At 39.6% G+C, this 17,934-nt stretch overlaps 1 protein-coding gene across 3 annotated transcripts in view; it reads right to left on the minus strand.

The window, feature by feature from the left end:
* Positions 1–17,934, minus strand: part of CDK14 (cyclin dependent kinase 14) — a 273,801-nt gene that overhangs the window by 82,100 nt on the left and 173,767 nt on the right. For all 3 annotated transcript variants that reach the window (XM_063127120.1, XM_063127135.1, XM_063127127.1), the window contains one exon: positions 11,264–11,327. In XM_063127120.1, the coding sequence (XP_062983190.1) occupies positions 11,264–11,327 (64 nt within the window). The remainder of the gene's footprint in view (positions 1–11,263; positions 11,328–17,934) is intronic.

Consider the following 17,934-nt stretch of genomic DNA (forward strand, 5'->3'; position numbering starts at 1 on the left):
CATAAGTGACAAACAGCTTACTGTAAGAAATAGAGGAAAGTTGTAATTTTGAAATGGCTGCATTAAAATATTTGATTGGTTAAGTAAGAAAAATAAAATAGAAAACTAAGCAAAGATGCAATTAAAGAAGCAACACCTTTATGTGAAATTTCTGAATTAATGGCTTGGAAAAGAGTAACACTGCATAATTAACATGATTAACAGTTACCCAGTTTGCACATTAGCCTATTTCAGTGTAGAAAAACAGTATGTGTTGTACTGTATTAACTTCTTCAAGTGCCAGTGAGCACACATCTGGCGAAGAAGCAAAATGTCTAAAATTAGATTTTACTCTCAAAAATACAGTATCAAATATATTTGGGAAGGTTCTTAAATTATGGTCATATCATGCCTCCTTGCCCTTTCCAACTTGCTAGCTGGAACTCTGTAACGTTCCCTTTTATTTTGCACCTTCTTCAGATACCTATTAGTGGGCAATGCTAGGTAGTTGTGGGGTTATTAAGGATATGGTCAGATTCTAATGGATGCCCCCCCGCCAAAAAAAGTAACCTTCAGCACCCACAACTAATGTTATTTTTTTTATTTGGAAATATTATATACTACTTCCCATTCCGAAAAAATCTCAAAACAGTTTACAATAAGCTATAAAACAATACATCATTATAAGAGCACAACAATATTGAAGCAGGGTGAACAAATACATTTTTAACCATCATCAAAAGCACATGATTGTCAGAGCTTGACCTATAGCAGAGGTGGGAGAATTCCATAGCATGGGTGACACCACAGAGAAGGCCTCTTGGTGTGTTGCTGCCAGATGAGACTATGCAGGATGTGGCACAAACAAGTCGTCCCCCAAAGATCATAGTGGTCTAATGGGTTTATATAAGGAAACGAGATCTTTCAGGTAACCTGCTACTAAGTAGTTTGGGGCTTTATATATGAGTTGTTTGGGGCTTTATTTAACAGGAAAACTGGTTGTGAAGCAACCAGGAAAGGGCATAAGAAAGAACCCTAAAAATGCCACAACACAATTTTATTCAATGATTGAAAAGCCTGCTGGTTTAAGACCAGAGCTAAGGCTCTTTTATGTTGCTCAAGCACTGCAAAGCCAGGAAACTGAAAGCTAAGGCTAATGCCTTAGCTGACATATTCTATGATCAGTGATGATATTGTGCAATGTCACAAATTGTGCTTGTTTACAACTTTCCTTCCAAACACCCACACTTTTCCTTAGTCTTTCAGGCCTAAATCCAAATGGGGAGGATGGAGTACTTGGGGGCAGCAAAGTTGCCCCACATTGTCCTGATCCTGTATTGCCTCATGAAACACCTGAGCCTTACTGTATTGCTCAACTCAATTCATGTGAGCTGAGCCATGCCAGTTTGTTACTGAGTTACAAACTCAGTAGCTGGATGAGTTAAACAGTGAAGCTAGATGCTTCATAAGGCAATATAGGAGCAGGACAGCATGGGTCATCTTTGTTGACTAAAGACGTGACCTTCATTGGGCATGTCAGTTTAGGCAAGAGCATTAGGTTCCAATTACCTGGCTTTGTGGATGGAGTTTGAGCCATAACTCTGGTCTTAAATTGGCAATTTAAAAATAAATTAAAAAATATTGAATTTCCTGATTTTTCGAAATGTTTAGCACTTTTAACTTGGTGTACTTGTGTGGCACTTTTTATCAGATCAGTTAGATATTTTGCACAACTGTAGATCTCATCAGGTAGTTCATGGATGCCAAGCTCAACAGGTGTCATTTGTATAAGCAGTTTATTTATTTATTTATTTATTTATGAAGCTCACCTTAACTAAAGGGGTAGTCCTGTGCCCCTTTAATAACCTTTACAGCATATAAATTGTGTCACCGTTACAGCATATAATAGGCCAAGGCAGTCATTATTCAGATGGTATGGCGCGTAGCATTTAAGGACATTGGGGAAATGGGGCAATTTCTCTGCTGTCCTCTGATACCAAACTGCTTGACTGTCCAGATGTTATTTTAAACTAATTCTGAAACAAATGAGTTGGCAACAGTGAGAGCAACATACCTCTGATTTACATATTTTCTCTTCAAAATTCTCAAAAGCTTTACTCTAAATCTCTCAAAGCAATTCTGTAAGCACCACATTTACAAATCTCAGAGGTGAAAAATAATTCTTTTTGAGGAAAAAGTGGATTTTATTAGTTCTGAATTTCAAACTGCATCACTTGCAGCACAGTTATGGTCTCTAGTTGCCTAATTATTGCCCCAATTATCCTGGGTAGATCAGTTTATTGACTCCTCCCTCCTCTCTCTTCCCAAAATGCCTATAAATTAAATCTCTAGGCAAATAATAAATGCTAACCTACATAAAAATAACAACAATAGAAGACAAATTTATGGCATTTGCCATGTCAAATAGTCCATACCTCATCAAATAATGGATACAGGAGGACAGTTTTGCAACAAGAGCAGCACTATTGCCTTTCTCTGATAAGTCCAGAGCACAGTTAGACAATTTTAGACAGTGGACTTAATGGTCTTATGCCTCTCCTTCCCACTTCTTTGGGTGGCAACATGGCCCACAAAGTGTATAATTACGCAGAGGATTGCACAGCCTTTGCTGTACACAACTATGTTTTCTAAGCCACCCCCCCGCCCCTTTGCAGAAAGAAGGAATAAAAGGTTTATTTATTTATTACATTTTTATACCACCCAATAGCCGAACCTCTCTGGGCGGTTCACAAAATAAGGGCACATTCAAACCAAGCTACTCCAAGTAACCTTCAGTACTAGACCTTTAATACTAGACTGGAGACCTGGGGCATGTCTACACCAGGGGAGGGGAGGGTCTCATGATATGCTGATCACAAGTTCCTCCCCTTTGTCCACATGCGGCGCACGTGCACTCCAACAAAAGGTCTGTAAAAACAGCAGCCCATTCCCGCTCTCCCCCACCCCAATGGGCACAAAGCGCCGGAAGAGGTCTGTGCCCCATGCCTGGTTCCTGGCTCCTCGCGTCTACTCACAAGGAGCGGGACGGCCGCCCACACCTCCCATGGTCTCGGGACGATCTTCCCTCCCTGCCCCCAGGATCACCTGTGTGTCATGTGGACGCACAGGGATGAACCCGGGACGATCCCCGGGATGAGGGATGGTCTAGACATACCCCTGGGTTCTGTGATGCACCTTTTCCTCACCACTGGATCACTAAAGAAAGGCCTTCCATGGCAGTTCCCAGGGGTGGATCCTAGGCAGGCTTAGGGGCAGCCAGCACTTACCTTTTCATAAAATGGGGAAGAGAGGACCTGCTTTGTTTACACTAGGTACCAGATTAATTGCTGGGCTAGATGGGCCAATGGAAGAAGGCCTCAGGCTAAGGCATCCTCTTATATTCAAGTTATGCACCACTGCCCTCCTCAGAGAGACATCAAGATTTTAGCAGCTTAGCTCGAAGGAATAGACTCAGGTGCTCACACCTCTTTTTTGCAGTGCCAATCCAGAGAAGACAAAATCATCATCATCATCATCATCATCATCATCATCATCATCATCATCTACGTATCAGCAATTCCTTGCCTTTAGCTGTGCATGGGTGCTCTTTCTCACAAATTCATACACATAGTAATATCTGCAACCTCTTACATACCCAGAGAAGGAAAAAACAATGAAGCACTTCGAACCCTCCATCCCCTGCTTTGTTTGAGCTTGATGCACGTGCTGCCACACTAGGCTATTCCCGTTCCCCTGTTCAATGAGAAGGAGGGTGGGTGGGGAATTTAATCTCTCACATACTAGCTTCATTCCTGTGTACTTACAACAGATGGATAGCCTGCTCAGTTTCAGCTCAAAAGCCCTGTTTGTGGCAAACTGCCTCCAAGGAGAGAAGGGAAAGTTTTCTCTTCTTCCAAAAGCACCACCTCGAGCAATGCCTACTTCCTCTGAAAACCCAAGAGAAAGAAAGAAGAGCAGGATTCCTTTACTTCTCTCTCTCTCATTGAAACTAGCAGAAGCTTAGCTGGTGCTTTTTGCAACCACTCCAGTTTTTTTGTGGGAGCAAAAAAAGAAAAGAAAATGGATTTACTATTCTGGCCTCATCATTGTATTACTAAACTTGCCCAGGTTCTTAATTTAATTAATCTATCTTCTAAACTTTATGCTTCATGCTTTGACCATGGGACTGTGACACTTTATTGCAGTCTCCCTTCCCAATTCCGCCCCCCCTCCCCAGTACCGCCTCTAAGAAGCATCCCAAACTGAGGCCAGCAACAGGAAAATAGATTATCTGCTCCAATTTCTGACAACCAGGAGACAGGGGCCCAGGGAGGGGAGAAGATAGGGGAGTGGATATGGAAAACTGCAGGAGCTCAGCTGCTCTTTCATCCTTTTAACTTTTCCATCTCTCCCTTTTCCCTTGACCCTGAAGACAACCTGTTTCTTCTTTATTCACCTACCTCCTTCCTTTCCCTTCCTTCTCATTGATTTGAGCCCTTTCTCTAGTTTCAATTAGAATTTTCTGGCATTTCTAATACTAGAGATGCTAATAGCAATCTGATGCTGACATTTTTTGAGTCTGAGTTCACATTTTACCTTGAATATCAAATCGACTGCCAAAGCACTGAACATAAACTCATAGGGATACTTGACAGTTCAGAGCAGCTCATTAATGAAGTTGCTAATTAATTCCAGTAACTGCTGTGTGAACCTGGATGCTAGCATCCCTCTACCGGTCCTCATATATCACAGAAAAGGAACTAGAAGTGTTCCTTTAATCCACTTGGCTTTGGTTGGTTGGCTCCCAAGACAATGCACCTGGGGGTGTGAAGAGGAAAATGTCTGAGCCATAATGTTCATGTTTTTGTCCTAAAAAGAAGCATAGTGCGTTCTGCAGTAATGAGCAAGTGCTAATTAGCTTGCCTTGGAGATTGCAAGAACAAGCTGAACATAATGGGAGCTTCTGGTGTGCATTTCTCTCTCTCTCTCCCAAAGAACTTAAACATGAATAAGTATCGCGAAAAAATATTTTCAAAAATAATATATTTTTTATTAGCACTATTGGAGAGTGTTAAGATATGACACAGCAGTGTTGCACTGAGTGTAGAAGAATTTCTTTGATACTAGTCCAATCTAGACCTTGGACCAGTCTTGCCACAAGCTTCTGCACAGAGCAGATTTATTATGCAATCGCCCCAGGAGGGAACATGGCCCCAGCATTACGTTATACTGAATCACATGCCGGGTAAGGGGGGAGTTTCTTAAATTAGGATGCTAATAAGTGATTAAGATGAAATGAATTTTAAATCCTACTTAGTAATCTAAAACGCTGCAGATATTTAATTAAGTTGCCAGTAATTTTAGCACAGTAGCTATTTATTATTTTTACCTTCTGTCCAAAATTCATTGTTTTCTGCTATAAAAGTAACTAGGCTTAGGCATCAAAGCCTTTTTTTGAGCAGATGCTAACTTTCTTTTAATCAGTGCTTTTTGCATACTTTTTTCCTATTCCAATTAGGGTTGGAAAGGAAAATCAGTCAAATCTTCTGCACTGAGAAAGATACCAAGCAAAAATAAACATTTATAATGCAGTGGGCAAACAATTTAGCATCTCCTTATGTTATGCACCTTCCCAATCACGTGTAGCATATATAAGAACCAGAGTGGTATAGTGGTGGACTGGGATTTAAGAGACCAAGGTTCCAGCCCCCATTCAGTCATGAAGCTCATTAGGTGACTTTGGACAATCACTAACTCTCAGTCTATCTCCCAGGGTTGTTGTGAGGATAAAATGAAGCAGAGTAGGATTGTGTATGCCACCCTTGGCTACTTGGAGAAAAACAGAATATAAATGTAACATATAAATAAATAAGTATGCCAGCACTGCTGCCATAAAGTATATGCAGAATTATCAAGTTAACCTAACACTATCAAGTTAGTATATGTCACACTAAGCACAAGGAGCACTGCTTGGGGAAGGTCTTTTTGGCAGCCATGCAGTTTAGATCAATCTTAAGTCTCTTTGGGCATGTCTACACCATGCCTTATCCCGGGGATCGCCCAGGGCAGGGAGGAAGATCTCTCCATTTCCCCAGGATAACCAGGATGGCTTTTAGCCCAATTTTTCCCGTGGTCTTGGGATCACCCTGAGACCGCAGGAGTTGTGGGCGGCAGTCCCAGTTTCATTCCAGCTCATCGCAAGTAATCGCGAGGAGCCGGGAACCAGGCACGGAGCTCTTCAGGCACTCTGTGCCCATCGGGGGTAGCGAGGGGAGCGGGATCAGGTTTTTTTTAACCTTTTAATTTTTGCTGGAGCGCAAGTGTGCTCCAGCTCTTCTTGTTTGTAAAATTAAAAAAAAAATGGCCGCAGAAATGGGCACAATGCCCAGGACATTGCGTGATTAGCATATCGTGAAATCCTCCCCCTCCCCTGGTGTATTTATTTATTTATTTATTTATTTATTTTATTACATTTATATACCGCCCCACAGCCGAAGCTCTCTGGGCGGTTTACAACTGTAAGGATGGGGTTAATTCATACAAAGACTGGCTTTTAGAATGTTAAAATGTATTTTTATTGTTATGATTTTAGGAGCAGAACAGATAAGCGCCAGCTGCATGGGGGCGTTCTGGCACATCCTGGAACCGCTTGGGGCAAGGCCGATCGGCCTTGAGCGAAAATTAACATCTCAGGGAAGGTGTGAACGATCTCCGCAAGGGAGGGGGGGAAGGAGCAGGGGAAACTATCTATAAAGAGTACGTTTTGCAAGGGGCTTTTGTTCTGAGCTGGATGACCACATGGCTGGGTGAAGTATAGTTTGCAACTTAGTTATTTTTAGTTTGCTTGGTCTGGGTGCCTACTCTGTATCTACATGTTTTATCTATTGAATGCTAATCTTGTAATTCCTACCCTTCTCCTCAATAAATTTGGGCCTAACCCTCCAGTATTGGAGCCGTGTGCGTGTGTTCTTTGGATCTGTGCAAAATCCAGTGGGAAAGCCAGCTTTGCTGGGGCGTGCTTCCTTTACAACAACATTAAAATGTAGACATGCCCTTTGACTCAGTTATAAAACAAATAGTTACATTTTTATTGTCTTACAGAAAAAAATCATACAACTTCCTTCCCACATTAATACCTAAGTCGTTCAGCAAAGTTCTTAGGCTTAAAGATGCTGAGGACTCCAATCTTATGAAGATTATCACAAAATGCCAGCAGATTCATGGGATTGGATCCTGGATCTTCCTTCTGTTGACAGAAGGGCTCTGTTCATGGAAGCTACCGCTGCCCAATTTTGGGGAATCTCCCTTTTCCTCCCTGCAACCCCCCCCCAAAATCTCATGCACTGCCTTCTGGGGGATGGGGAGGTCTGCTGGAGGGAGGATGGGAGGAGGGAAACTGCTTCCGCCTGCTAAATTATATGCACGTAAATCTGGATCCAACCCAGGTATTACACAATCATTGGGAAGCAGGTGTAGGATAATCTGATTTGAACAAGAATGGGAAAGCATGGGTGAGGACAGAAAACCATTCCTCCTCCGCATAGCCTATTTCCCCGAAACTATTATTATTATTATTTATTTATTTATTTATTTATTTATTTATATAGCACCATCAATGTACATGGTGCTGTACAGAGTAAAACAGTAAATAGCAAGACTCTGCCGCATAGGCTTACAATCTAATAAAATCATAGTAAAACAATAAGGAGGGGAAGAGAATGCAAACAGGCACAGGGTAGGGTACGCAGGCAGAGGGTAGGGTAAAACTAACAGTATAAAGTCTGCACAACATCAAGTTTTAAAAGCTTTAGGAAAAAGAAAAGTTTTTAGTTGAGCTTTAAAAGCTGCGATTGAACTAAGTGCTTCCCAAGCACTTTGCTCTCAGCTGAGGTCACTTCTGATATTGGAGCCCAGCAGTAGAGGAAATCACTGGAGAACGGGGGAAATGGGACTGCAGAGAGCTGAAACTGAGGTCACTTCTGATATTGGAGCCCAGCAGTAGAGGAAATCACCAGAGAACGGGAGAGATGGGACTGCAGAGAGCTAAACTGTAGGCAAAGGGGAGAGTCCTGCACTTCTCACCTACATACTCCCTTTCCTGTTAAAATCAGACTCCCCCTACCCTTGCTATATGTAATTGGGACAGGTCTATGTTTAAATTCGCCATTGGATCTAGTTTGGTCCAGTCAAGAGGAATTCAGGATACTTGGCAATTTTGGGAAGACATGCAGCATATATCTAAGAATAGTTGTTAACCAGAATACTATTTTAGATTACAACTTTGTATGGAAGTGGCTAAGAGCTGAAAGAATAAAGATATGTAAAGAATTATGTACCAAAATTATTTTTAACATTCACTATTCATTTTCTGCAAGGCATTTATCTCTAACTTTCCAACTACATAATTTTAAACAGGAAAACCATATGGCCTTTTACCCAGCAAAATATAAATCTAAAACAATAAAACATTTTAAATATAACCTATATAATGTTTCCCTATCAGTTTAATTCCTTGAATCTCTGTTATGAAAAAAAACCTAAAATTTATACACACATACATATGTATTAATGTGGGACTGAACTGAGATTAACCATATCAGAAAGGTTTCTTGACTGCCACCTACTGTCAAAACAAATTTTGTATTTTTTTTCCTCATAAAGTGAACTGTGCCAAAACTCAAAGCACATCTTCACTTTAAAAAATACCACCACACTTCTCACACAATTAAACAGTAGTTTTGGAAATGTACTAAAATGAGTTTCTTTCCAAAGGAAGTTGGTAGTCTTTCCTTTATAATTTTATTTATTTTTAAAGAAAATTTTCTTCAACGTTCAACAATTTTATATTTCTGGAAGCAAGATACCAAATATGGTAAATTTTAGGAGGAGGTTTAAAAGCAGGAAAAAATGAAATTATGTTATGACCTACAATGAGGAAGAGGAGTTTTGAAAATGTTCTTCAAGGGCAAAAGAATGCAGGTAACAGCATCCGACACAGTTCACTTGAGGTTGTTCTTTTTTTTCTTTTTAAGCTCTGAATCTCAGGAAGCGGATTCCATGCTCAGTACCACATTTTGTGGGTTTTCTGACATGAAAATTCCTAGCTGCTTTCTATCTTTCTTCTCTCATTCCACATTAATGCCCCGTTCACACTCATCGAATGTTATGTTTTTTATCTACTCAAGGCTTTCTACTTCCCTTGCTCAGCTTCGTCCATTTTCTCTCACTGCCCCCATGCCTGGAATTCTCTTCAAGAGCATTTGCGGACCACAAGTTCAATTACAGTCTTAAAAGCTCAGCTGAAAAGGTTTATTTTTTCCAAAGCTTTTAGAACCTTAGTTTGATATTACTGTTTTATAATGTTGTTAATTTGATTGTCCTTTGTGCCTGTTTGGCGCATTTCCTTTCCTTTTTTGTTGTTGTTTTATTGTGATTTTATCAGAATGTAAGCATATGTGGCAGGGAGTTGCTGTTTTATTGTTCTACTATGCACAGCACCATGTGCATTGATGGTGTAATAATAATAAATAAATAAAATAATAATAATAATAATAATAATAATAATAATAATAATATCGTTGCCACAGAGACAAGCCTGGTCATTAAGGACCTCCAGGAAATAGGAATCATCAACATTCAAAGAAAAAAAATTACAAAGGAGGAAAGGGAAGAAACATTAAATTAAACCCAGTGAAATTTGATGAGGGAGGTGGAGAGATAGCATAAAACAGGATATATTTCATACACAGAAAATGATGTTTATCTATACAGAGCAATAGTTATAACATAAAGTTTACAGGCCATGTTGCAAGTTAGATTTAGTCTAGAATGGATTTCACTATGTAGGTTGTGCAACTTATATTGCTTTAATGATCAAGATTTTAGTTCAATGCACTCCTCTGCAGAAGAGGAACAGAAGTGTCTGGATGACATGCCAGCAAAATCAGTGCATCAGTATTTGAAAAACACAATAGAAATCCTTCTCTCAGATTTATTAGATTCAAGTGGATGCTTCTTATATTACATCCTGACTTTGTACAATAATTATGTACCCATTAATTACACTGGCATACCACTGATGGCCAGTACAGAAGATCCAGAAAAGCAACATGCCATATGAAAAACTTGATTTTTAAAAATCAATAATCAGGGTGTCATTTAGGGAAGACACTCACCCCCTCCCCGCCCAGCCAGTCCAGTATTTCACAAAATATATGACTGGACATTTTACCGATTTACTGGTTCTAAACAGTATGACTATTTTTATTGTCCACAGTGACCTACAGTACCAGAACTGCTGACTTGGGCCACTGCAGTTTTCACTACAGCTCCCAACAAAGCCAGTTATGGTAAGACTGAATTCATGTTGCTCTGGCAACAGAGATGCCAATTGGCCCCAAGAGTAACTGAGAAAGGCAGTGCAGGGGAGTCTTCCAGCCCAGCAGGAGTTAGATATATCTCATAGGAGGATGTGAGAATTTTGAAACCTGCCAGTAGGCATTTATAAACCAGCAGGCTTTGGCTGAGAACAACTCCCCAGAGGCCCTACAGGCAGCACCACAAACTTCAGAAGAACCCTGGGAGAAAGGAAGCAGGTGGTATAATCCCCTCTGTTCCCTGGCTGAAGTTCACAAACAGAATGGCAGGAGCCAGCACAACAACTGTGTCCACAGGAGTAGGTGGCAGCATATCCTCAATACTTTTTAACTAAATAGGGCTGATTGCATGACATGACAGCTCAGGCTGTGGTGCATCTGGAGTGCATGTGGCCACCATTTTGAAAATGCAATCCCTGCCTGGAGTTGTTATAACATGTGAACCCAGCAAGAATGGGTTTTGAGAGGATTAAACAACTATGGTCTATTTTAGGTTATGCAATAGTTCTTTAATCCTTGCATAACACATTCTTGCTGGGTTGTTATGCAAAGGTGACAAGCTGTGGTGTCTTGTCTGAAGCTGGTCACTGGGTCTTATCTACTCGATATATGCTTGCCAAAGGCAGAAATCCTTTACAATAAAAATGATGCTTTCAGTGTCAACAATACTGCTTTATTTATAGAGAATGAAGAAAAAGAAAATAACCACCAAAAATTATCTTAAAATGCAAAGATTTTTTACAATTTAATCTTGACTATATCAGAGATTGGTCTCTGTACCTTGTCATGACCTTTTCTTGCTCTCATACTAACATCTGAAACAGCGACTTTGCTCATAATTACGGAATCTTTTCAAAATGACATTTAATGATATTTTAATATTAACTCTAATACATCTTTGAACCTACCTAGCTTGAAATGGGGTAGAGAATGAACTCCAGGCCATGAATCTTCATTTGGTGTTCCTAGTACCTATATGATAAAAGAGAGAGGAATATATTCATTTTAGAATGTAGATGACCATTTAACAGAAAGTATTTTAAGCTTGATTTAAGGAAAGAGGGTAACTGGAAAATGTAACAATTTTCTTAAGGTTTCACAGGATTCACTGTACAAGATTAAGAACTAATAATTTAAACTATAGGCGCAACCATGATCATCAGACGATTTATCACCATAATAGAAAGCCATTCTTCCTGTATTTACGTAATAAAAACATTTACTATTATTAATCAAAACGCAAATACCAGTATACTAAAGCAAACAAAATTAGCATCAATAACGATGGGAAACAACAGGTGTTGAGCTATAGCTATCGCAACTCTGATTTCTTAGTTATGATGGGTATTTCCCAGCATTTTATTTACAAAACGAGGCCCAAGTAATGCTTGTATTTAAAAGATACTTAACACCATTACTTTCATTCCATAATCATCATCCTTTTACATTAAATGCAGACTACATGTAGTAATAGCAAGCTGCCTGAAGACTCTAATTACTGAAATATTATTTGTGCAAATTACAATTAGTGGTGAGTGGGGAAAGTTTCTGTGTTTAAATATGTGAGTTTCAAATCTTTGCTCAGTAATTAACCTTATGATGTCACCTTGGTCAGGTTGTTCCATCTTAGTATTTATCTTCACAATTATTGTGAAGATAAATACTAATTCTGAATATGCTGCTTTCTTGCCTTCGTTATAACTGTCATGCAATATTTTACTGCAGCCAGGAGAGGGAGGCAGAGGATTTAAGTTAGAGAGGCTCTCTTATTTTATAGCAGAACAACATCAGATAATGTATCAGGCTAAATAATAGGTTAGAACCCCTACAAATCCTGGTGAAAAACAAAGTCTTGTGTCAGTATAAAGAATAAAAGAAATAATCATAACCTGAACTTTCATACACAACAGCCTATTCTATTTGTTGCAATAACTGCAGAATGAAAGCCTCTCTCTGTGAGAGTGACTCTGATTTTGTTTTGTAATCTTGCAACACATTTCTGTGAAAAATAATTTACAATTAAGAAAATGAAACAAGGCAAGATGAATTAGAGTGGGCATAGAAATTTGGATTATTTATGTAAATAGGCATGCAGCTGCAAACTCCAAGAACTAAGCTAAATATAGATTATCATTATGGATTGACAATACAATGTACCATGCCCAGTACATTCAGTTTAATGTGCTTCAGTGGTTCCGGTACTACCTCTCGGGCAGGTTCCAGATGGTGATGCTTGGGGATAGCTGCTCCTCAAAGAAGGAGCTGCTGTGTGGTGTACCACAAGGTGCCATCCTTTCCCTAATGCTATTTAATATTTACATGAAACTGGGAAGCTGGGAGAGATCATCCGGAGGCATGGGGCGGGTTGCTATCAGTATGCTGATACCCATATATATTTCCCTATGCCTGACAACAGCATCAGCTAAGGATAATGTGTCTCTTCTGAATGAATGCTTAGAGGCGGTAATAGGCTGGATGAGGAAAAACAAACTGAAGCTGAATCCAGACAAGATGGAGGTGCTTGCTGTCAAAGGCCATAACCTGGGTTTCGAGGTGTGTCAACCAGTTCTGGATGGGGCTACACTCCCCCTGAAAGACTGTGTTCGCCGCTTGGGGGTGCTTCTGGATCCGTCGCTCCAAATGACAGCCCAGATAGATGCGACAGCCAGGAGTGCCTACTATCAGCTTCTGTTGATACGCCAGCTGCTCCCTTTCCGAGAGTTGGAAGACCTAAAGATGGTAGTGCACACGCTGGTAACTTTGAGGCTCGACTTCTGCAATGCGCTCTACATAGGGCTACCTTTGTGCCTAGTCCGGAAACTTCAACTAGTTCAAAATATGGCAGCCAGGCTGGTCACCGGTACACCTAGGGGTGCCCACATTACACTAGTTTTAAAATCTCTTCACTGGCTGCCAATTAGTTTCCGGGTGAAGTATAAAGTGTTGGTTATCACCTTTAAAGCCCTACATGGTTTGGGTCCAGATGACTTCTTCTTCTTCTTCTTCTTCTTCTTCTTCTTCTTATTATTATTATTATTATTATTATTATTATTATTTGTTACTCACCTCTCTCTCTGGATCAAGGCTGGGTACAACACAAATGCAAACACCATAAAATACATATAACTAATTAAAACATTTAAAACTAATACATTATTAAAAGGAGCACATTATTAAAAAGGCATCTTAAAATTCAACTGGGTAGGCCTGCGGGATCGTTTTCTCCCTACAATCCGCCCCGCACACTCAGGTCCTCTGGGAAGAATTTACTCCAGCCCACAAAAACAAGGCTGACAACCATTACCCAGAGGACCTTTTCTTCTGCCGCTCCCAGTTTGTGGAATGGCTTGCTGGGAGAGATTCGTCAACTTAACAGTCTTCCAGAATTTAAGAAAGCCATAAAGACTGATCTCTTCTGGTAGGCCTACCCAGTTGAATTTTAAGATGCCTTTTTAATAATGTGCTCCTTTTAATAATGTATTAGTTTTAAATGTTTTAATTAGTCATATTATTTTATGGTGTTTGCATTTGTGTTGTATCCTGCCTCGATCCAGAAGGAAAGGTGGGTAACAAATTATTATTATTATTATTATTATTATTATTATTATTATTATTATTATTCCTATGGCAATTTCTTTAGGTTTCATCATTTACCTCATAGTACTTCTACATGTACACAACAGTCTATTTGGGAACCACTATTCCCCAATTTCTTCAAGATTTCTTGCTGGTACAAACCCAATGAGAAGGACAGTCACACCCCAATTTTGGAACAAGTTGCAGCTTTGGCTGATATGTTAACTGCTTTTTTACCTGGATGAGGTTAGCTTGGCCACAACCACTCATCCTCTGGGTAACCTCCCATTTCAACTATTGCAATGCTTTTACATGGGGCTGCTTTTACAAAAGGTTCAGAAACTGCAGCTGGTCCAAAATAGAACTGTCAGATTATTAACTAGGAATGGTGAATTTGACCATATAAATCTGTTTTCTCACCTGCTTTGTTTCCTAGTCTGTTTCTGGGACCAACTCAAACTTTTGACTTTTAAAGTACTAAATGATTGGGGATCAGGTTACCTGAAAGACCGTCTTCTTTCATAGAATCATAGAATCATAGAATAGCACAGTTGGAAGGGGCCTACAAGGCCATCGAGTCCAACCCCCTGCTCAATGCAGGAATCCACCCTAAAGCATCCCCGACAGATGCTTGTCCAGCTGCCTCTTGAAGGCCTTTAGTGTGGGAGAACCTTAAGATTTGCTTCAGAGGTACTATTTGCCATGTCTAACATTACTGCCCCTGTTTTGGGAGAAAAGGATTCAGGTAAACAATTAGAATCAGATTCAGAACTAGAGGCATTCAAGAGGCAGCTGGACAACCATCTGTCAGGGATGCTTTAGGGTGGATTCCTGCATTGAGCAGGGGGTTGGACTCGATGGCCTTGTAGGCCCCTTCCAACTCTGCTATTCTATGATTCTAAGACGCAGCGCCAGACACCAGCCAGCCTGTACTAGTGGGGGAGGAAGCTCTCTCTGGCAATTCCCCAGCTGGGAGTCAGCCCTCTTCAGAGCTTATCTCCTCAAGGCCAAATCCTACACACTCAGTATGAAGTGAGCTTTCTTCCGGAGGTGAGCGTCCCGACAAGATAGCTGATGCTAGGGTCTGCTGGAAGCTCAAACGCATGGGGCGGAAGGAAGGCATGAGAAAGTCGGTTTGACTAAGATTACGCCAGAACCTGCCTCCACACCAGGCTCTCTGAAGTTACAGGGTTTTGGGAAGAGCCTTCCTATTCTTCTTGAGCAGACAATTGTCTTGCTTAGTTTGCATAGTTTTGCTTAGGGGGACTTTTCCAAGAGATTAGACTCTCTTCAGGTAGAAGAGACGTTTGTTGCTTAATAAAAGCTTTGTGGATTACTTAGCAAGCCTCATCATTTGCCTCCCATCAAAAGCAAGAGTTTTCTGAGAAACACAACAATACTCTGAGTACCCAGAGTGTTTTATTGTGGTTTTAATTTTTGTGAACCGCCCAGAGAGCTTCGGCTATTGGGCGGTATAAAAATGTAATAAATAAATAAATAATAAATAAATAAATACCCTCCCAAATGAAGTGTGCTGAGTGACTACCAGGGAAAGGGCCTTTTAGGTAGCGACACCCCAATTTTGGAACAACCCTTAGCAGAAAGGTTCACTTGGGGCCATCCCTGTGGTCTTTTCAGCACCAGGTGAAAACCTTTCTGTTCACCCAGGCCTTTTAAATAAATCTTATAGTCCAGGCCTCTTAGTTTAAAAATCACTTCTTAATTTTGGGGTTATAGTGACTTTTGTTTCTTGTTGTATTTTATATGCTTTTGATTTTATGGTTTCATATTTAAAATTGTTTTTATGTTTACTTATTGTAAGGTGCCCAGATAACTTTATGCTTATTTATTTATTTATTTTATTTATTTATTAGATTTTTATACCGCCCAATAGCCGAAGCTCTCTGGGCGGTACACAAAAATTAAAACCACAATAAAACACCCAACAGGTTGTATGTTTTGGGGCAGCATACAAATGCCATAAGTAAATAAACAGATGCAATTACTAGCAGTATATATTATGCATATTGACTACTGTCCCTTGAGTGACACTTGCATCTACACTTCGTCATCCCTCTTAGTCGGACATGATATATGACAATTTACTGTCAAGCTTAATAGCCAAGAGAGAAAGAGAGAGAAGGTGTGAACATTTCTTTCATTACTCTAACTATAATCATTAGCTTCCGCAAGAGATAATAAATCAGGCTCCATTACACTCTTTACATTCATGAGAGAGGATTTTTTTATGCCAAGAAAGATACTCTAGAATGCTGAGATTCTCAGACAGACAGACTAGACAATTACAGCATAGCATTCTAAAAGGAACATACACTAATCTACTAAGCTTTTTAGTATTTTGAGTATCTGCCACCACATATATACTAACAAAACAAACAAGCCACACATTTGACACACCACAAAGGCATTAATTGTAAATAGGATCCATGATGACTAATCTCAATTTATACTTTTATATTTATACAAATGTACAACTAGTGAAGAAAGCATATCACATTACAGCCCCTTCAAAAATCAATACTAGTTTCACCTGTCCATCTGAATAATTAGAAGAATAGCACAATGTCCACCTCTACACCTTGTCTTAGACAGGTATTACTTCAATGGATGTAATACTGTAAATATGATTACAGGGTACCCTTCCTTTTTAAAAGTTCAGTCACCACTGAAATTGCTCCTTATTTTCTAATGTGGAAAATCTGCAGTAAGAACAGGTTGCAATTTTTGTGAACCGCCCAGACAGCTCCTGCTATTGGGTGATATAGAAATGTAATTAATTAATTAATAAATAAATAAACAATAAGAAACTTTTTTGAAAACCTTGATAATACTTGCCTATAGTTAGGCTTGGTGGTTGGCTACTTTTTATTTCAGATTTCTATCAATATGCAATTTTGTTTGTATAATTATTAAACATTCACATGACTAATATAAGGTAACAAGGGTACAGAAAATCCAATTGACTCCATTCCCAGTTCCATGAAGCGCTGCACTCTAAAATGTGCATTTTTATATGTCCCAGTTGCTAATTATTAATAAAGAGGTGAACCACAGAACAAGTAACTCCATGTATTGAAGACTGATAATTCTGGAACATCGTACCCTAATGTTATAAAACATATAAAAGCATACATTTAATAGTAAATGAAACAGCCTCACAAACAACAGAGAAGTGGTGCAACTATCTGGAAAATACACTAAAAGCGCAATTCTATACATGCCTACTCAAAAGTAAGCCCCATTGATTCCCAAAGTGATCCTCACAAAATAGTGGAAAAGGTGGTCACTGTTAACACTTTAATCACTATACTATAGAATTCACTTCTAGAAGATGTAGTGATGGCCACCAATTTTGATGGCTTTAAAAACGAATTGGACAAATTCATGGAGGAGAAGGCTGTCAATGGCTACTAGTCTTGATGGCCATATGCACCCTCCAATATCAGAAGCAGTATGCCTATGTGTACTAGTTGCTGGGGAACAAGGGTGGGAGGGTGCTGTTGCACTCATGCTGTGCTTGTGGGTTTCCTGTAGGAAGCTGGTTGGCCACTGGGTGAACAGAATGCTGGACTAGATGGACACTTCGTCTGGTAAAGTATGCCTCATCTTATGATCTTATGAAATCCATGTGAGCTACATAAAATAAATATTTAATTTAAAAAACAATATCGTGACATATGATCAAATAAACTAATCATGTTCAATACATGTGCTATAGCAACTGAATCCCAGGGGTGCAATGTCCTGATGTGCATACATGAGGCTCCTTCATTAATCCACTGTGATGTAAACATTAGATGATGGACTAGGGCTGGAAGGCCTGCATGATGTTCACCATTTTTAATTTAAAATTAAAGCTGCGAAAGCAGAGGATAGTTTCTACCTACAGCATTTTCCAAATATTTATGAAGTCTTTTGAGTCCAGAAAATGAAGTCTTTTGGGTTTTCCCTTGCTCAACCCAAATAATCCTGGTAGCAAAGC

This window comes from Elgaria multicarinata, chromosome 1 (assembly GCF_023053635.1).
Source record: "Elgaria multicarinata webbii isolate HBS135686 ecotype San Diego chromosome 1, rElgMul1.1.pri, whole genome shotgun sequence".
Lineage (NCBI taxonomy): Eukaryota > Metazoa > Chordata > Lepidosauria > Squamata > Anguidae > Elgaria > Elgaria multicarinata.